Genomic DNA, 22,426 nt, shown 5'->3' on the forward strand with positions numbered 1-22,426 from the left:
TTAACCTTTAACTTTTATTATTATATTCATGAACTGGTAAAGTGCACAGGAGAGTTGTAATGGTGTATGAATTTTAATAAACAGTGAGGGGTTGTAATTCTCTGTCGACTGATATGCAGTGAAAGAGGTGTAGTATACTGTACCTTAATGTAACACTGTTGCTTGAAATTAATCAATTCCAGTAAACAAATAAAATTCATAGATTAATTTTTGTTCTTCCAAAATTGTAATTAAAATATTGTGTTTTTGGTTACTGGAGAAGATTATCTCAATTGGTCTTTTTACTTTCTGCAAAATCTGAATACAGTATCCCTATCACAGACATGAGACTTGTTGGATTTTTTTTAATAAAAATATAGATTTCTAATTCATTGAATGATTCCTTAGTCTTTAATAACACAAACAGTAGACTTGAGCGAGCATTAAAAGGAGTAGATGGACCAAGGTGGTGTGTATTAATGTAAAAGAGAAAGGGGCATGACCAGAGAAAGGTTAATTGATGAAAGATAAGTGTCTTGATATCCATTCACACACAAATCCACACAACAATCTTATCATGAGTAATAATATGTACTGGTATATTTTATGGTTGGCAGCTGCCAATCTGTGTAGGTAAGTCAGTCATACAATCTCAACAGGTTTAACTTATTTGAAACTTTGCTGTTTTTATTTTTAGGTGATATGGTATCATGATGATAAACCTGTTAAGGAATCCAATGACTTTAAGCTACTATTCCATGGGGATCGGTGTTCACTCATTATTCAGGAAGCATTCCTTGAAGATGCTGGTATATACAGAGTTGTTGCTATGAACTCGGCTGGTGAAGCATCAACGGCATGTTTCCTTAATGTTGAACGTAAGTCAACCATAATTTGCTACCATTTAGATTCCTATTTTATATACAGGTGTAGAATATAATTATTATTACTGTATTAATTATTAACTGAAGTAATGTCCTTGAAATATGTTGAAAAGTTGATGTTTTCATATTAATAAGCTCTATAATATACTCCAGCTATCCCAGAGCCAACTCCACCTCCAACAATAGAACCTCCTGCAGTAGCACCCAGGTTTTCCATGTTACTGGCTGACAATCATGTTACTGAAGGGAATCCTGTTACTCTACGTGCTACAGTGACAGGTCAACCGAAGCCTACAATTGCATGGTTCAGAGAGAACATGCCACTGATTCCTGATGAGGAGTTACAGGTAATTAAACTACTGCATTTTATTCAAAAAAGAAATAAAAATGTGTCTCAGAAATACATACTTACATACATATATAATAGTGAGAGAAAGAGGGATTGAGAATAAGAATATATCATGCCTAGGGTTGAAATAAAGGTGAAGAGAAAATTTCAACCACAAAGACAATATCTATAGACGAGGAAAGTCTCGAGTAGATTATGACCATGGTTTGATGTTCACATCTTGACTTTTAAGGTAATGTTAATAAAAATACTTTATATGTAAAAGATACTGCAGAGGAAGATACAATTAATAGGTCAATTAAAGGGTCTTGTTAGTACAGAAGGGTTCGTTCTCGACTCATATCCTTATTCTAGGTTCAAATCTTGGATGGAACAAATATGATTGGGCACATTTCCTTTCATCTAATATCTCTATTCACCTAGCAGTAAATAGGTTCCTGAGAGTTTGTCAACTGTTGTGTGGTTGCATTCTGGGGAGGGTTAGTAATTCCATTTTGGGGGGTGGGAGGGCCCCTCGATAAAAGCCTAAATGAGTTATTATTATTATTAATAATGTACAATACAGTATATGGACAGTTTCTTTACAAAGAGTGCATATACCTTTGGTTATCACAGGTTCCTCTATCTTTCTAGCTAAACTGTGAAGCTGCAACAGACCTCAGTCCAACATTACTTGTAAAAAGTTATATGAATATGTATTAAGTTTGTTTTGATGAGTGTTTTCTTATTCCTTCAGATTCATGAGAGCTCTGATGGCACTGTGAGTGCAACAATCCATGCTGCATCCCTTGATCACACTGGCCAGTATGAAATTGTAGCCTCAAACACTGCTGGAACAGCCAAGTGTGTAGCATATCTAAGCATTGAACCACGTTTGCCCACACCCCCAGCTGCAGAAAACACAGAACCCCCAGTGTTCACCAAACTTATTACTGACACCACAGTCACATCTGGAGGCAGTGTTAAGTTTGAAGCTGAGGTTCAGGGGCTGCCTACGCCCACGGTGAGTGATAGTAATTATTCCTTAAAGACAGTTTCTTATGTTCTTGATAATTCAGATATGTCTGCCATAGGCAATGGTGACATTGAACAGACAAGCAATCTGAATTATATTTGTAATGAAAAGTTTTCACTTGATGTACAAAATGGTATTACTAGTACAGGTATTCAAGATCATGTTGATGATCATGATGATGACTTGGGTATTGATGCGGGTGTTAATAATAGCATGAATGTGTTAGGTAAAGATGAATTTGCTGACATGATGACAAAATTCAGCCAATTAGGTTGTTTTCCACTTTCTAATGATTACCACACTGAACAAAATAATGATAAATCAATTAACGAAGGGGAGAAAGATGCTTGTGATGAATACGAGAATAGTACCAAAGTATCAAAGTTTCAGGATTTGAAAATATTAGACTTTGATACATATTCCCGTTTCATGATGGAAAACATGGTCGTGTATGGTTCTCTTGATGATTCTGAGGATCCGGGGTCTTCAGCAGAACTGGATCAATTTTGTAAGTTCAATAACATTGAAGTTATGACTTCAGAAGATTACTCAAATCTCATTGTATCAGACTGTGAATCAACAAATAGCTCAATAGACATCAGTGCAGCTGATGAAATGGATAAACATTCTGGCAAATTATCTCCAATAAATGAGGCTGGTATTCAGAAACCCTCTTGCTTCCTTGATACTGGGATAAGCGACAGCTTGCAGCCAGTGAAACTTGTCGATTTATGGAATCTAATTAAGGATAAGTTACCTGATCCAGAAATACAGGCCGAGAATCAAGATAAAATAAACAAACAAGATTTTTCTTCTGAAACTGACACTGAGAGTAATAGAAAGTCTGCATCACTAAGTTCTGATGGCGATCCTGAATCGGGATATTTTTCGGGCTCATTCACTTCACAAACTGTTGGTTCAGAATCTGCTTTTGGGTCTCCAGTATCTGGCAGATCTAAGAGAAACAGTTATGCATTATCTTCTGAAGAAGAACCTTCAACAAGAAGCAGCCCAAATGAAGATAAGATAGGTAGTTTTCCTACTGTTTCTAAAAGTACCACTGATGATAAGCATTCACCATTCTGGAATCATTCAAGTGCAAACTCTTGCTTATCTAATGTTACTAGTAATGGTTCTGATAGTTCTTTAAATATGTCTTTCAAGAATGACATTGGTAATGAAAGCATTTTGGATGCTGATGATACTATAAATGCTAAAGTCTGTGATGAATCTACAAAATTGTATGAAAAAGAAGTTAATTTCATCTCCGAGAGTTCAGCTGATTGTAATTTAGAACGTAATTTTGCTAATCATGCTGTTACGAAAATTTTTGAGAAATATGAGGATGCTTTCACTTCAAGTGTTGACTTATCCCTAGATATTTCCACTGTTGCGATGTCATCTGAGACCACAGCTGTGAGCCAACCAAAAAGTGATGAGGAGATTTCTATATACGAACTGGCTAAGAAATGTGAAACAGAGGGCGAGCAAGAATGTGGCAATATAGAAATCACTGTAAATCGATATCTTACCCCATCTCCTGAACATATTTCAGAATTTATACGGTGCCCAAGTAGTTTGTCTGTAATATCGGAGGAAAGCTATGTCTCTGATAATGAAGAAATTTCAAGAGTCGGCAGTGATTCAAACAATAATGAAAATGAATTTATAACAAAATTTGATGTACAAAGAGAAAATCTAAATGCTTACTCTGAAACTCTCCATATTAAAGATGAATTATCATTAATCACCAGTAACTCGGATACAAATGAAATTGAGAGACGAGCAAGACGAGCTGCCCGGTTAATAAAACTTCGAGAACTAACAAAGGTACTACAAACCCCTTCAAAAATATCTAGAACTTATCCTAGAATAACTACTAACTCTCATTTTAAGTTGCAGGATGAAGTTTGCAGTGTTCATACCTGTAAACCTATTGAAACTTTTGCAAGTGCCGAGCAGTTAATAGCAGATTTCGATGATACGCAGCCTCTAAAAGAAGACGCTAATCTGCAGTCAGTTGAGCCTGAAAATGTTAAAGAACCAAGCAAAGCCCTTTTATTTATAATAAAAACAGTTGAACAACTCTCTCAGCTTGAAATAAAACGGATGATAATGGAAAGACTTCAGACAATTATTGAGGCAGGACAGGCATGTATCAGAGCATATGTATTCCCATTTTCTCATGCTACTTTCATCGATCTAAGTCAGCCATCTCTTGTTCATCGCTCACTTAATACGTTGACATCAGGGAGTGCCCATAATATGATCTTTGAGACGTGTCTTCATGCAACAAGAGATCAAGGAGCTGTTCTAGATGGCGAGTGTGTAGATCAGGGTACACCAACTATAATCCAGGCAGGTTACTATCTCATTTATGTTTTGTGTTATAAAGAAAAAAGCAAGCTAAATGAAGGACAGGCATAATTTAAATTGCTGGAAATAAATTTTGTAGTCTGTTAAAGATATTGTACAATATTAAGTGCCATAATAATTATATAGATAGTCTGGAAATATATTTGTTATTGATTATATTATGATAAAAGGAAGTTTAGAACATAACACATGAATAGAGGACACTGTAGAGTGAAATGTGCTAAAAATCTTATCGCCATAAATTGTTAGATTTGCTGACCACCACCTTCAGCTTCTGTTAGAATTAGTTAGTCACTTAACCAAATAATTTTGTTTTAATCTGTTGACACAACCAAAATTCCATAATGTATTGGGGTTATAGTTTGGGTTAAAACTGTAGGAATAGAGATTTAAGCAATAACGAGCCCATTTTTCTCTCTATTTGGCTGAATGATTGATTAAGGGATAGTTGGAATGGGCTCCTTCAATATGCTGTACTTGATACTTTAGCACCCTGCCTCAGCTTAGGCCTATATTTTTTAAAGGTTATGTTACTACTCTGTAATGTATCTAATCAATATATTGTGCTTAGATGATTTACATTATTACTTAGTAGTTGTAGTTAATAATGAATGTAAAGAATAAATGCTGCATTACATTAATATAGAAGAGTTTGGTCAAAGTAAATGGGATGGATTGTTAACATTTACAAAAGAATATAATATAGTGGTAGCTAGTGTAATATTTGGGCAGAAGGTAGGCCTATGTGAGGGAACAAAGCATCAGAAGTATAGATAGAAGAATCGGTGAGCAATGAGTACAATAATAGAAGCACTCAGTTGGCATTCATTAAACTGAAAGGTACTTAAATAATGGGGCAGTTTTGAACAAAGATAATCTGCTATATTTAAAGACAAATACAGTAATGTAATAATGCAATAGGAAATCATAGTAATTTTGAGGCTACAATAATTTTATTTTACAGCATACTGTATTGTATTGTGTAATAATACAAGAATATGTGTGTGAAATTTAATGTACAGTATAACAAATATTTTTATATACAGTACTGGTAATGTATATAAATGTAATGTATAGTTTTATACAGTACTTAAAGTTGAACATTTAAGAGATTTCATAATTGGATGTACATTTAACTAGAGGTGTATCGATGTATTGGCATCAGTAAAATTTCATCTGCTACTTCGATACTTTTTTACACAGGTGGGTACATGAGCAGATAACCTCAGGCTCATGTTTGCATGCTAAGAGCTCTCCCTCCCACAGCTTATTTTAAGCCTTACCATACCAGTTTCCCTGGAACATGATCTGCCAGTCGGTTTATAACCATATGTTTCCTGATTACTGATGGGTGAATAATTAAGAATTGCTGACCAACCATCTCTCCCTCTCCAGAGGGATGAGTTATGTGAAAAGACTAAAGGAATTAAACCTCACATCACTGGAAGACAGAAGAATTAGGGCAGATATGTAGCATAGTGGTCTACACTGTTGGCTCACAACTGAAGATCCGAGGTTCAATCCTTGGACAGGACAGAGATGAGTGGGCATGTTTTTCACCAGATGCCTGTGTTCATCTAGCAGTATAGGTACCCGGAAGGTAGACAGTTGTTGTGGGTTTCATCCTGGGAAAGGTAATCGGTAGTTGGCCTAGGGAAACCTCGATAAGCCTAATAACAGGCATTATGTCCCCAATTGTGTTCACTCTAGGGTGAACCATGAACCATATAATTCTCAGGGAAATTGACAGGGCAGAGAAGGAAACTTAAGTATCCATATGAGCCAAAGAGATATTGGAAATAAATTTTCACTGTCATAGTAGATAACAAATGGAATGCACTATAAAGTGAAGTTATGGAGTCAGACTGTCAGACTTCAAATTTAGATATAACAGAGCCCAATAGGTTCAGAGGTTGGACCTAAAAAAGCCAAAGCTCAATCCCAGCATGTACAGTTAGGTGATTATCTCTTCCCCTTCCCACCAAACTGTGCCTCAATCCAACCCAAATCTAATCCATTCTTGTACCATTCATCCTACCTCTTACTCATTTCACATTGACTAATTGTTTTTGTGGGGGATGAACTTTGACTTTTTGGTGTCGCCTCTCAACCTAAGTTTTAAGTAGGATATCATAAGTGTGTTGTAAAAAATCTTGTGCTCTGCAGCAATGTATCCAATAGTATTAAAGCTTTTTATCCAAAGTTTTCAAGCATGACGCGGTAATAATTCCTGTTGTACAGGAGAGTCTGTATTTAGGATTATCAAGCCCCCCCCCCCAGGTCAATTACTGATGTTTCCCAGGACACAACCCCACAACAGTTGCCTAACTTCCCGGAGTACCTGTTTCCTGCTAGGTAAATAGAGGCCTCAGGTGAAAGGAAATGTGACCAACCCTCTCTGTCCTGCCCAAGAATTGAACTGGGTCCCTTGATTGTGAGTTGATAACGTAGATAGCTGTGTGACAGGAATGTAAGGCATCTTGCACCAAACCACTGCAATACTAAATAGCTATGCAAGTTGCAATGATTTATTTATTTGAGTTACTAATCAGTAATCACTGCTAGGGAGTCCCATATAACATAAGTGGCATTTTAGTGAATTCTGCTGGAATACTGTTGCAATGATTATAATAATAATTACTGAATGTTACTAATTTACAAATAATTGACATTACTTTGCCATTGTTTACAAACCCACATATCATGAGAAGCATTATGCCTTCACGTTCTAATGTCTTAAACAAATATTCAGTACAGTATAGGCCTTACAAACAGATCTGCATGACCTCCACAAATGGTTGGAGGAGTAGCAAATGCTTTTTAATATAAAAAAAATGCAAGACCCTGGTATTTGCATTACAACTAGGAATTACAACTACCACATCAACATTACCCTTGCAGCAGATTAATGAAGAAAAGGACCTTGGAGAAACTACCAATCATTAAAAGTCGCACTACAAGTGGAAGCTGCATTAAAAAAAAAAGCTAACCAAATCCTAGGAATAGTCAAATGAACCTTTAACTTGAAGGAAAAGAAGGTAGTTACTTAACTGTAAAAAATTTCTGATGCACCCTAAGGGGCCTGACAACTGTGTGGACAGCACTCAGGATTCGTAGTTCTAAGGTTCCGGGTTTGATCCACGGTGGAGGCGGAAATAAATGGGCAGAGTTTCTTTCGCCCTGATGCCCCTGTTCACCTAGCAGTAAATAGGTACCTGGGAGTTAGACAGCTGCTACGGGCTGCTTCCTGGGTGTGTGTAACAAAAAGGTGTGGTCGAGGACAGGGCCTCGGGGACGCTAAACCCCGAAATCATCTCAAGATAACCTCAAGCAAGTAATTACCAAGCAAGATAGCCTCAAGATAACCCCTATTTGGACTATTGTATCCAAGCATGGGGACCTCATCTTCTAAAGGACATGTGTGCTTTGGAGAAAGTTTAACACTGGGGGACAAAAATCATCCCATGACTAAGGCAACTTTCATACCAGGAATAGTTGAGGGCCAGAACACTAACAGCAAACTAGACATGACCGAGCTGATCTCATCAAAATTTGTAAAATGCTGAACAATTTGTAGGATATTGATTCAGATCACTATTTTAAAAGGTCAAATGTAAAACATACAAGGAGCAACACCTTCAAGCTCAACAAGACACAATATAGGACAGAAAAACAGGAGATACTTTTTTACCCATTGGGTTACAAGCCAGTGGAACTGCCTACCCTCCGAAGCCATAAATGCCAACATACTGCTGCAATTAAAAATCCATCTGGATAAAATCAAGACAAATCAGGGGGACCTTTGACAAGCCACGGGCTGTTTGCCCTCGTCAAGACCACTAGAGAGATGGTGGCCTTTTGGTAAATTCAGGTACTGTATTGGAGGATTGGTCTCTCAATAGTATCGAAGTATTGGTATCAGATTATATGGTGGTATGAGTCAAAATATTGGTATCGGTACACCTCAACATTTAACACAGTACAGTGCACATCTAATTAAATGTTTTTTCTTCCCCTTAACCATTAAGTGTCTTGGAAGTGAATAAGAAGCATTCTTGGCATTTTGTTCAGCAAAAACACCTTGTCAAACCAAACTAATCTGCAGTAAGAGCAGAGAGAAGTGTAAACAGCAATTTTTGAAGGCATAGGCTGACTTTCTTTGTGTGCATCATAATATCCAGAGCAATGTTTTTAATATAAACCATCTGCTGTGCCAATCAAATGAATAGAAGTAGATGTTTATGTGCAAGAGATGTGTTCTCTAAACTAATAAAAATCTGCACCTATTCCTTAATTTTATTTCAATGGCCACATTTTAATACTTTAGTTGTAACACCTCAATGTATTACTTCTTAAATTACATATAGAAGCAGTAAATTTCGTAAATTACGACCAAGCATGTGATCCTGATGTTAAAATTGTTTGTTTTGAGTCAAAATTAAATAACCAAACTTGGTTATTTAATCCAAGTTTCATTAAACTTTAAATAGCTTGATCAAGTATTTGTTTCCTGAATTTACCTGCAGGCAACCCAATTGTGATGCTAGTCCAGCAATTTTTTTCTTTTGTTAAACAGGGCAATGGAGCAGATGACCTGGCTTGTGCTAATGGACTTGTAGCTCTGTACTAAAGTACTTGTACTAAATCAACAGTATTCAGTATCCCTCCCAACATACCATTGAAAGGCACCTGCATAGTGTTGATTTATTATATAAATTCCAATATGACCTCCAAATTTTGTTTGACAGGATAACCAGAATAAGATCATGTGCTGTTTGGTTAATTTTAATTAACAGTTTTACGTATGACAAATATTGATGCAAGCTAATTGAAGCAACTAATAATGTTCATGTAATATGATCACCACCAGTAGCACACTCAGAAATGTTCTTGGAGGAGGAAGGGTCCCAAATCTGTTATTGTTCTATATTGAGATAGTTAAACAGTTAATTATATATTCTTATAAAATTAAGCAAAAACATCTCTAAGAGGAAAATTATGTTTTATAGAGCTGCATAAGAACTTTAGACACCACAAGAGAAACAAGTTTTGTCTCTGATGTTCCCAGACAGTAGAAATGACATACAAATAGAGCCCTAAATTGTGGAACAGCTTCCCAAATGCTGTACAAATTTAAATAAATTTAAAAGAGAAATAAAGATTAGTTCACTAATATTTTGTAGTACAGTACAGTAATGTGTCTACCACTCTACATAGGATATCCTCCCATATTGCTTTCATTCCAACTAAACTGTGTTGCTGTTACTTTTCTCAACCTCTCCTAATTACTCTTAAATAATCATTTATTAAACCAATATTCACCAAAACTGAAATAATATATTGTATTTTCTTTAGTAATAACTTAAATTCCTAATCAAAATCCATTTCTTCTAGTATGAAGTGACAGCCTAACATTTGCTATGTAAACTCACAATAGATCTGTATAATATGAATGTACAATATAACAGTTCAATGTATAGGTTTAAGTTTTACCCAAAATGCTGTGCATATCGAGGGACTTTGTAAAAACGTATTCTTCCATTTGTAGTCATAGGGAACAGAGAAAATGGTCAGTTTCCCCTCCCCTCTTCTTTCCCTGGATGTGCTACTGGACCTCATGTAAGCTTAAATGACAATGTAAAGTCACAAGGGTATAACTAAATAGGTCTCTTGTTAGTCCATTTATTAACTAAATCATGTGACATGGTCGATGATGAGCATAATTACTTTTGTTCTAATTACTTGCTACCTTCTAGTACTAGAAGGTAATAGTAATTCAATTGTATAAATTTCTGGTGCACCCCCACATGAATTATTGCATCCAGGCATGGAGATCTCGTCTTTAGAAAGACATGGCTTTATTGGAAAAAGTTCAACACCAGGCAACAAATATAATTCCAAAACAAAGTCAACACTCGTACCAGAAAAGGTTGAGGGGCCACAGGGCTAACAAAACTGCAAACCAGACATTATAGGGCTGATTTCATCAAAATGTTGAAAAATGCTAAATAATTTGGAGGATGTTGGTCCAGACAACGTCTTTAAAAAGGTCAAATTTAACAAACCACAATGTAGGACTGAAAACAGGAGATGCATTTTCACCCACAGTCTTATAAATCCATGGAACTGCCTACCCGCCAAAGCCGTAAATGCCAAAACTCTGCAGAACTTTAAAATCCAGTTTGAAAAAATCAGGACAAATGGGGAGGGGGGGGGGGAACTCTGACAAACCACCAGCTTCCTATCCTCGCCGAAGGCACTAGTGTGTTAGTGACCCTCAGATGATGCAAGAAAATTTTATTGAGGGCAGACAGACTGTGTATGTATATACAGTGTACATTAAGCTTGTATCAAGGTTTCCCCAAGGGTGAATTACTGACCTTCGTATTCCTGTCAATGATTCTAAGGATCAACATCCCTGCAGCCTTGTCTCTGACCAGGTCAGGATGCAACTCCACAAGTGTTTACAATTTCCAAGGTACTGTACCTATTTACTCCTAGGTGAACAGAACATTAAGTGAAAAGAAAGATGCCCACCCATTTCTGCACTTGGGATATGAACTTGGGAGTCCTACTTGGGATATGAACCTGGGATTCCCAATTGGGAGTCAACTGTCCAGCACTGTCACTGTACTGGACAGTACTGAGTTGATCAATGTGTAGAGGCAAGCATGTGCGACTTTGATTAGCCAAAATAGTTTCCTGCTCCTGATAATGGTGTGTTGGATCAGTTTCCCAATTTTCCTTTATGTTGAGTAAAAATATTTGTCAGCAGATACCTCTTCAGAGTCATTACTGTATTTGTTAGTAGCTTTAATGTGATTCAGAAGTAATTTTCTATGAAAAATTTATTTTTACGTGATTAACTTTAGTTATTACTTGCTTTATTTGGACCATGTTAGTTATTACTTGCCTTATTTGGACTGTGTTCACATCCTAATAGAAAATGCTCTGAATTTTACAATATTGCTTAACCTTAGTAAGATCTACTTCATACTTTATTTTTCTTGATATACTGTATTTGTTAAGATAGAAATTTGAACATATTAAATCATAAATAATTTTGTGATTGACAAGTTTCTTTTTATTAAAAAAAACAAAACAAGGAATTAAAAAAGTGAAAATAAAAGTCTTCAGGAATTAATAGTATCATATCATTATCAAGGGACAAAACATCAAATATTACATTATTATTTGGGGTTGTAGTCTCTGCCATATAAATATATATACTGTACTTGGTACAATATTATATCTACAAAAACAGCTGAATAACAATCAAGATATACACATGCTGGTAGTGTAATAATTTTTGGTACTGTCCGAGCTTGTTTAGTTAAAAATTGAAGGGGTCAGAGATACAGACGGAGTGAACTAGCAGTTTGAGAATATGTTTACATATATAAAACAAAATAGCTTACGGAAGTGCAGTTTTAAGCTAGGAAACATTTTAATTCACATTAAAGACAAGAGGTTGATGAGTTGGTTTATTATTTTGTTGAAGACAATGATAATTAGCTTATGACGTTGTTGAGGAGACTGGTGAGAATTGATCACATTATTTAAGTGATAATAGTTTCAAAGTTAGTTTTATAGCATTGTGTGCTTGATCTACTATATACATGCTGGTAGGAATGGAAGTTGGAATAATGAAAATAATTCATAATAGATATATTATATTTTACTGCAGTATGTTGTATATGGAATACTGTACCATATACAGTATCCAGAAAAGTCAGTTAATACTTGGCTTGAGTTAGCAAAAACGTTAACTTCAAAGTTTTACATGCTTTGACTTGTAATCTGGTATGGTGTACATCATATTGGTAGTATGACTAAGGGAACTTCATATGTATATGAAGAGGCATGAAGTGTTTTTAAGAGTATAAATGGTACATGTTGAAAAGACTAATGATCATTCATTTTAGAAAGTGGGTGCATTATGTTACAAATATAATAATATTTATTTACAAGACAGTACAATGGGTATGTGAGATTACATAAGACTGGTATTTTTACATTCTTGCAAAGCCACTAACATGCATAGCGTTTCGGGTAGGTCCTTAATCTAACATATCAGATAAGATGAAAAGGTACATTGAAGCAAAATGTATATCAACATATAACTACAATGTAAATTGACAGAGGTGATTACACTGGTGATGATTTACATCTTAAGTACTAGTATTGGGGAAGTTGGTAGTACAAGATACAGTGTAAGTTTGAAGCACAAAATAGGAAACTATAACGATGAAATTAAGTACGTTTTAGTTTTATATACAGTGTGTACACATTTTATAGATTTTATATTCTCATTGGCTGATAATGTACAATTTAGCTTTGTTAAGGTATCGTATATGACAGGTAGAGGAAGATATAATTACAGTAATCAGAAATGTTCTGTTTTAAAAACTCTGCAACATTTAATTGTTAAAGTATAAAACTACTATAACACACCATAGTTTATGGATTCTGCAAGAATTATGACTTGAGATTGGTGTGCCAACTGACAGGCACAAACTGGATGACATGAAAAATTAACCAGCAATATTAGTACATATAGTATTTGACTCAAAAAATATTATTCTTACTCACATATACACTTTGATACTTTAGATACATATGTGAATACAGTAGAGAAGTAACATACTAACATCACATATACAGTATGTTGCTCCCTTGGTACTGTGAAGTATGAATTACACAAAATGTATTCACTCATTTCATATAAATTTGTGCATTTGAAAACTTTAGTGCATATTTTGGGTATTCAGGCATTGTTATTAACAAAGCTTAAAAGAATTACAATTTTTAAATTTTAGCAGTTCAACAAAACTAGTAAATCATGTCACTTGCTATCAAAATAAGATGCCATGGAAAAATAAGTAAATAAATAAATAAAAAAATTTGGAAGGTGTGTTTTTTATTATAATCTTGGTTAGAGTTCCATATGCATCTGACTTTGGTGCATTCCCACAGACTTAATTAATTTGCAGTGAAAGTTAAGGAAAGACCCAATTTATGTTTAAAGTCCATTACACACCACATTTTCGGATGTACCCTACATCCTTTCTCGAGGTACTGTACTTTGGTACAAAGTTCTGAACAAACATAAATTGAGTCTTTCCTTCACTTCATTCAAGCACTGTGGCATTGTTGAAGTTTCTCCTAATTTGTAGTACTATAATTATAGTTACTATCCTGTTGATGTGTTCAGAAATGCTCTTGATCTTCTCTAGGTACACTGGACGTTAAATGATTGCCCCATCACGGGTCAAGAGTATCTGCGTGGCCATATGCAGTATGTGTTGGGAAGCAGTGGAAACACACACACCTTGGAGCTTCCCACCACCTCTGTGATGCAGGCTGGTAGAGTCGCTGTTATTGCAGAGAACTCGGTAGGGAAGGCTGTGTCTGCTGCCGCACTCAACATTGTTGGTGAGTACCCTCTTACAGTACCTGGTACAATTACAATTTAGCAGTTACTAACCATAAGGAAAAGTTGCACAGTGTATAGTACCATTATTATTATTGCAATTAAAAATATATTAACACCTATTGAAACAGACATACAATTAAATACAATTTTTATTGTGAATAATATTGTGCATGCAGACAATATACATACATGATGAAAACATTTCCTGAATGTTTTATACATTCTTCTACAATGTAACATCTCATTACAATAACTTTGAAACACTATAAAAGTTTAAAGGTTAGAGTAAACAAAATGTATGAAATTTTTATCATTTGTACTACAAAGAAAACTCACTATTTCAAGTCTTCCACATGAATAGTAAGTGTTGAATGCGAACATGATTTTCATCATATTTGTTACACACACACATCAGAATCTCATGGTTATGAAGCTTAACATATGCTAAGCTATTACTGACTCTCACCAGGATGCAATCTACAACAGTTGCCTAAATCTTGGTTACCTATTTACTGCAGGCGATAAGTCACAATAACGTGGCTGAAGAATGTTGACCAGACTACACACTAGAAGGTGAAGGGACGACAATGTTTCGGTCCATCCTGGACCATTCTCAAGTCGATTGTGCTTGATTCCACAATCGACTGAGAATGGTCCAGGACGGACTGAAATGTCGTCGTCCCTTCACCTTTTAGTGTGTGGTCTGGTCAACATATCTATTTACTGCTAAGATAAGCAAAGGTATCAGGCAAAAGGGAACTTGCCAAGCCATCTCTGTCCTGCCTGGGTATTGAATCCAGAATCTTGGGTTGTGAGCCAAGGACATAGATTACTGCACTACAGGACAATTTTAATGTTTCATATATCATTTAATCTATTCACTTTGTATTTTGTCACTTAAAACACTTCAGAAGTCCTCAACATGTGAATAATGACTTTAAAATTTTATCAGTTGCAAAATACTCATGTAATTTGCACTCGCCTGATATCAACTCCAAGATACTGTATCTAATAGAGTTGTCGATCTGTGGAATCAATTACTGTGTAACAGAATAGATGTAGGAACCCTAGATTGTTTTTAGCATAGGTTAGACATACAGTATCTATGAATGAGATTGAGTGGATATAAATACGAGCTGCCTTGTATGGGTCAATAGACATTCTGCAGTTTCCTTGATTCTTATGTTCTTATGATAAAACTTTGCAAATTCATTAGTTTACAAAGAAAAAATACTCATTCAGAAATTAGCAGCACATCTTGTTAACAACCAGAAAGTCCCTGGTTTCATTCTCGCCACACGATATTAATATTTAGCACGTTTCCTTTCACCTGATGTTTTTATTCACCAAGCAGTACTATGTAGGTACCTGGGAATTAGACAACTGTTGTGGGCTGCATTCTGAACATGGTTAGTTGTTGGCCTACAGGTTCCTTGATAAGCCAAACAGGCTTCCTGTCTCTGACAATGGGAAATCAAATGAGAGGTCCTATAATTTGGAATCCTAGGCAGAGAGGGATAACTTAAAAACTATTTTCTTCCTCCATTCACCCATGTGTGCCTGGTAGTAATTGGGGATACAATACTGAGGAACCTATAAAACAAGATGTGAAACTACCGTCTGTAGTACATACATAAGTAAAGATGCAAATTAAGAGTGCATATACTAAAATATATATTGGCTGTTACCAATCCGTAGTTGTAATTGGATTATTGACCAGCACATGCAGCCCATGATTGAGTTGTATTGGATTATGTGGATTCGGAATAACATGTGCAAGATTAAAAGGTGTGGGTAAATTTCAGAATTACATGGGTTGATTATGTAATTAGCATAATATATGCTAATCCTTGGGTGTACCACATTCTCGAAGGTAAGTTAGGATCCTACTGAATCTACATTCTTATGTTTTACAACAAGTTTGAGGTTATATTTGTGCATCATTGCATATCTTAAACATTTTGAACGTCACTATTTGGTAAATGTGTGGCTGGAAAGTGAAGAAAGAATTAATATTATTGTTATAATGGCTGTTCTGTTAGGAAGAAATTGGAAAAAGTGAAATTTTGGAGGGTCCATGGAACTTATAATCCTGTTTACTGTACTTGTAGGCCTTAAAGTGTGATTGCGTAGTTTTTGGTTTGTTTCTTTTAATGAACATGTGCCGTGTGCACATCAAGGGGTCACTACTAGTTGTAATTTGGTTATTGGCTATTACAGGTACTTTAATTTTTGCTTGCTTATTGGCAATATTTTTCAGGTGCTCTAGTCACCTACAAGATGTTCATTTAAATGAGACATTCTTTTACTGTATATCCTCTCACCAGCGATATATTAATATCAACGTTACTACTTGCAATGAAACTAGATCTCTTGTCTGTTAAATCTGTAGATTTGGCGAGTGTTTTACCACTGCGCCATGTGGACGGCACGCTTGGTCCACTCGTGCCCTAGATACGCTTTGTCCACACAATAATGACAATTTTCATAAGTGTTTGGACTGGCTGATGCAAATAGAATAGCTCGGGAACTGAAAACTAAATAGAATAGCTCGGGAACTGAAAACTGAAGATTTATGACTCCGATAACACGTTTTAGTGTCATTGGAACATTTACTGTTGGAATACAAATGACACATTTTAGTGTCATTTAGTGTGAAAGTATTAACTATGCTGACTAGCATGCCATCTATACAAATGCCTCCTTCTACAGTAAAGTTGTACCCTATAAAATTGGAAATAATTAAAAACTTACTTTAGTAATATTAATAATAGTACCTTTGAGTAGGTACTATTCATACCCCCCATTTTCCCTCAATCTATGGGACCAATTTGCTAAGCAATATATTAATTTCAAGCTGTCATGTAATGGCTATCTGTTAGAACCTGGGTGTGAAGTTTTTATTCTCATCTCCAGTAATGCTTATGCTCCAGTCCCTAAACCATAGATTTTAAAGGTAATCCCATAAATCCCACATAATTTAAAAAATCTAATTCAAAATGAAAACCACCATAGTTTTAAGTCTGCTATATGGCATTCCTGTGACACCAGCTCCTCCTCCTACTGTTGTCCATCTAAGAAATTTTTTAATACAGTAACTCATTTTAAACAATATTAAAAGAAATACCATTAAAGTTCTCTCTCTTTTTTTAGTTAATGCTCTATAGATACATTTTACTGTACAGAATGGTAATTTTAATCTTTATTATGAAGGATATCTATCGGGAAAATAGTCTGTTGGAAATTACTATACAGTACATATGACTATATTTTTTTCATTGCAAATAATTGAATGCAGTAGAACCTTGAGTGACGAGCGCCTCAATTGGCAAGCAATATGGGTAACGAGTGCCCCGATCGCTGACAATTCGTCTCATTTGGCGAGCGCTCGTTTGAATAACGACACCACCACATGGTGGGGTCTCGTGCCTTCTCGCACATTCTCGGATGCCTCCGACGATGCAAATAAATTATTTTTTTTTTTTTTAAAGATGCTAATGATGCTGGGATGTAAAGGGGAGACTGCTGTGATGTTGCAAAGCATTGACCTTTTTGTAGAAAAGAGAAATTAAATTTTTCTGAAACACTGAACGAACCTATATGGCATTTATCCGTTTTTCAAATTGTTTCAACTTTTTTTTTTTTTTTTTTTTTTTTTTTTTTTTTTTTTTTAAGAAACATGGAGCAGCCTACTTGACAAACACTGAACGACTCTTTTGCAAAAAAAAATGAAAAACAAAAATTGAAGAAAGAAAAATGTCATAAAGGTTTGTTCAGTGTATGTAAGGTAGGCTGCTCCATTATTTAAAACATTGAATATCATATTGATATTTTTCGGTGGTAGAACGGATTAATTTGATTTCCGTAATTTTAAATGGAGTTATTCGTTTTGAAAGACGAGCATTTCACATAACAAGCTCGGTGCCGGGACAGATTAAATTCATTATTCGAGGTTCCACTGTATTCAGATTTTCTAAATCCAATTTTTTTTAAAGGCAATCCAGGAGCAAAAAGATTTGTTCCTTAGACATTTATAATAATTTAAAGGTTTGAAACAAGGTGGATGTGAAGTTAATTACTCCACTGTACAATACAGTACAAAGGAATTTCGCTACTTGAACAGCTCCCAACTCGAACAATTTGGCACTCAAACACTGTGCTCGATAGTAGACTGTATGGCACTCAAACGTAAGGATCTGTACGAGACAAGTTAGTTTCTCAGTTGCTGTCGTTCAGTGCACAGCCCCACTTAACTTCTCTCTAAACTTTCTCATATTTTCTTGGATAATTTTTTTTTATATTCTTAGAGTAAATAAGTCACCATAGTGTCTAAGAAAGTAAGTGATAAGGGCCAAATGAAAAGCAAATTAGTTAGATCCAAGATTGAGATGAAAAAACTCATACCAAATATGAAAGTTGTTCCCGTGTATGTGTTTTTGCTACCGAGTTTGTTATGGCTAAATCTATGATCTCTATGATACTTTGAAAAAGAAAGAAAAGAGAGAGAACCCCAATTACTGCACCTAAAGTTTTAATGGTGGGGGCTCCCCAGCCCAACCACTTGGGCTGGACGGTAAAGGAACAGTCTCGCTTCATGCAGGTCGGCATTCAGTCCCTGGCCATCCAAGGGGTTGGGCACCATTCCTTTTCACTTTCCCATCCCAAATCCTTATCATGAACCCTTCTAAGTGCTATATAGTTATAATGGCATGGCATTTTCCCCTGATAATTCTTTCTTTCCTTCCCCTGCCAAACAATAAAATCTTTCCTCTTCCTCACTACCTTCCACATACGCCATTAACTCTTCCAAGTGCAGGTAAGTTGAGAATATATTTGCTTTTAGTTCAGTTATCTATCATTAGTTCAGTTATCTATCATATTCATGAGTATTTTTTGTGGTCTTGAATGGGTTAATCCAGTTTACATTATTCTTTGTGGAGAAAAATTATTTTTCATAGTACTCTAACAAATTGGCACTCAAACAGCCTTTTGGAACCAATTAAGTTGTGCTTTAATGCATGTATATAAGTGCTTGTATATCAATAAACACATCTAGATATGAATATAAATACTGTACAGGGCTGTATATAATACATTATACACTATATAAATGCTGCTTACAATGCATTATTAATCTACCTGTATATATAAGGCATGTACAGCAGATTATCGAGTTCAAAATAACTGCCCAATGACTTTTCTTGCTTTAAGATTTATTTTAAATTTAAGGGTAACCAGAAGCTAGTGACGTAACCAATCTATTGTTGATGTTTTGCATTATTAGGAAATGTACTACAGATTCATGAATAAACTTACAGAGGTTAGATGTTGCATATCTGTAAGTATTATATTTACAGTATTTATTATATAATTACATGGAATAAAAAAATTCTGCATGTACAAGATTATGGTCAATACGTACTGGAAATTATCTAGTTAGCACAAGGTGGCAGCTCACCATTGCATAATAATTTTTTAGAACAATTATTTACAGTTGCTGGAAATTCACTTTAATGGAACTTGGTCAAATTGATGATTGACTGTATTAAGAATGACTGTTTTGATTGTAAAATCAGTTTCAATGGAAAATAACAGTTCCAATTGAGTGTATTTTTGTATTTGCTGCATTGGATGAAGTGTCAAACTGACGTTACAACAAAGTTTATGAATCAATTACTGTACTATATATTTATATTCTAGGTTTTAGAATATAGAACCTATAGAGCCAGGAGGAAGTTAGTGTCATTAAGTGAGGTTAATCTGCTTGCCTAATCAAAAACTATAAATTTTTAAAATAAAAGTTTGATTTCCCACCAGAAAATCATAAGATATGCCCTCAGTCCTTTATAAGCCCCTCACCCCATTGACTGGTGCAAACTCCAGGGCATGATTAATGAGCAGATCACGGTAACTTGTCCACTGCACAGTTACAAAATTAAATTCATAACAATATAGGGTTGGCATGAACCAAATTTTCTGTAGTAAGGGATTTTTAAAATACAGTTTAGTAAATAGAAGTAATTGCAAAAATTGAATGTACTGTACAGCACATACACGTTTAACAGTACATAATCAATATTTATTGGCCACTCTAGGCTGGAATAAGGTACCAATTCTCCATTCAGAAAGCTAACTTTAAATGACTATGAAGTTATTACCAATTTTTTCTTTTTGGAAATTTAAGGTGTAGAATCTTTCATTCTTTTCTTACCTTTGAAAAATACATACCTATATTGCTGGGGGATAAACGGAATTTATTTATTGGCATCGAAAAGGTTAAGAACAATAATTCATTTTGTTGGGGACAGGCAGCCTGTGAATATATATACAGTAGTACCTTGGTTTTCGAATTTAATCCGTTCCCAGAGACGGCTCGAAAACAGAAAATTCGTGAACAGAAACGAGTTTTCCCATAAGAAATGATGTAAATTGAATTAATCCATTCCACACTCCCAAAAATATTATCTTCAAAATACATTTCATACATAATACACCCAAATATTTTGTACTATAGTATGTACAAGTTATAGCTTACCTTTATTGATGACTCTTGCTGGTGTATGGAAGAGGAAGGGGGGGGGGAGGAGGAGAGGTGTTAGTATTTGGAAGGGGAGTCTCCATCCATTATAACATCCATTATAACCATCCATTATAACCATCCATTATAACATCAGGCAGTGATGACTTCTCTGGGGTACTCAATCCCCTACGTTTTGTAGGCATACCAGTAGGACCTGGTTGTAGCTCACTGCTTGTTTTTCTCACTAAGAACCTTTCCATAGAGACTTTTTCCCCTACATCTTAACACTTGTCTTTAGTGAGACATCACATTGTCATTAAAGAGGTTAATGCAATGGCCTGCTACAGCTTTATCAGGGCGAGTCTTTTCAGCAAAACTTTGCCGTTCTTCTCATACTTCACACATTTTCTAAATGAGGAAGGGACATCCTCTACTCTCAACTATTTTCTTAGGTTGAACTTTACCACTGACGTTTTTGGGACCCATGGCATGGTATATATAATTACTTTTGTGTTTAGGACCAAAAAAAGTTGAAATGCAATTCAATTCTTTACAAAGAATTCAAGTGCGATTGTCACTAGGCAAGAAGCACTGGTAAACTAAAGTGGGGTCGCCCATGCCACCAGGAACCACTCGCTTGGTCGACCCATACATGTTACAAACGTGTATCAACAAAGTCGGAAAGATATTGCTCATATGCCAGCAAACATTGTCGCTTGGACCGTCGACTTGTTTTGGCATCACCAGCAGCTTATTTTCGTTATAAAATAATACGTTTTCAGAATAAAAATATGTTTTTCATGTTCTACATTTAGCACCAACATTATAATGAATAATTATATCTTATTCATTACTAACGTAATGCTAGGAAGCTTTGTGTAGCTTTGAGTAAGTTTGGGTAGCTTTGGGTAATTAGACGGACCCTAAACAGTATAGTACATAAAAGAGACCAGAGGAAGCTAGTGTCACTGAGTTAAGCTAATATTCGTGGCACTAAAAAGCCCTAATCCCCTATCTAGGTATATTAACATCACCACAATTTTAGAATTAATTTATTATTTTTTTTGTTAAAAATAGTAATCTACAAACAATTTTGTTAACTATTTGTATTTGGAAGACAGTTGAACATACCACAAAATATTTAAAAAATTGCCTTTCATAATGTAAAGAATTGATTACAATTTGACTTAAAATGTTAAATATTACATATGGATAAAGAGAAAGCAGTGTTTAAATTCACTTTTACACTATCACAGACGTCTCTTTAGACACTAAGACACTTGGTGTCGTAAAATCATTATGGTATTGCTAAATTAAGGGGATTTGTAGGTATTAGCGATTTTGTTAAATAACCAATTTTAGGTAATGTTTTGAAACACGATGTTGTACAGTATTGCCAAAAGACTAAATTTTCACTTACATTGTTACCCTCAATACTTTTTCGTTGTTACCCGATGACCTTTAAATGTTAAATGTCTGGCGTAGCGGAGCAGCAAAGTTCACCGAGTAGTGTAAGTTTTCTTCCCAGGAGATAGGACAGTTATCACAAGCACACCGAGTTACAGCCCCGCTCCTGTGCCAGGCAAGTCCACAACGGGCTCACCATAGCCCGTGCTACTTGTAACTTTTTGTTTCAAGTAGCGAATCTTAAACATCAACATCACAAGCACCAACAATAATCACATTAAACCAGGTCACTATAGTAAGCTTAATAGTTTGTTTTTCATGTCAGAATATAATAAAACTATTACAATTTCACATCCTAAAATGCGTAAACAGCCACTACTTGCTTACTGACTGAATAAATAATGACCTCGAATACACGGCATTCAGTACAGTACTAGTTTTTTAGTTGAAAATAAAAATT

The 22,426-nt window shown here is 35.3% G+C and overlaps 1 protein-coding gene and 1 long non-coding RNA gene across 20 annotated transcripts in view; one reads left to right on the plus strand and one right to left on the minus strand.

Annotated features, from left to right (window-relative positions):
• Positions 1-22,426, plus strand: part of sls (sallimus) — a 601,134-nt gene that overhangs the window by 159,561 nt on the left and 419,147 nt on the right. For all 18 annotated transcript variants that reach the window (XM_069317090.1, XM_069317072.1, XM_069317078.1 and 15 more), the window contains exons 29-32: positions 677-857; positions 1,017-1,210; positions 1,949-2,215; positions 13,840-14,038. In XM_069317090.1, coding sequence (XP_069173191.1) covers positions 677-857; positions 1,017-1,210; positions 1,949-2,215; positions 13,840-14,038 — 841 coding nt within the window. The remainder of the gene's footprint in view (positions 1-676; positions 858-1,016; positions 1,211-1,948; positions 2,216-13,839; positions 14,039-22,426) is intronic.
• Positions 11,740-22,426, minus strand: part of LOC123767347 (uncharacterized) — a 12,225-nt gene continuing 1,538 nt past the window's right edge. The window contains exons 1-2 of one of the 2 annotated variants that reach the window (XR_011225578.1): positions 21,980-22,426; positions 11,740-14,059 (exon numbers count right to left, since the gene is read on the minus strand). The exon at positions 21,980-22,426 is cut by the window's right edge and continues 1,538 nt beyond it. This is a non-coding gene — a long non-coding RNA (uncharacterized lncRNA). Of the gene's footprint in view, positions 14,060-20,574 lie in introns of both variants that reach the window. The other variant, XR_011225579.1, reaches the window with a different exon arrangement.

This window comes from Procambarus clarkii, chromosome 86 (assembly GCF_040958095.1).
Source record: "Procambarus clarkii isolate CNS0578487 chromosome 86, FALCON_Pclarkii_2.0, whole genome shotgun sequence".
NCBI lineage: Eukaryota > Metazoa > Arthropoda > Malacostraca > Decapoda > Cambaridae > Procambarus > Procambarus clarkii.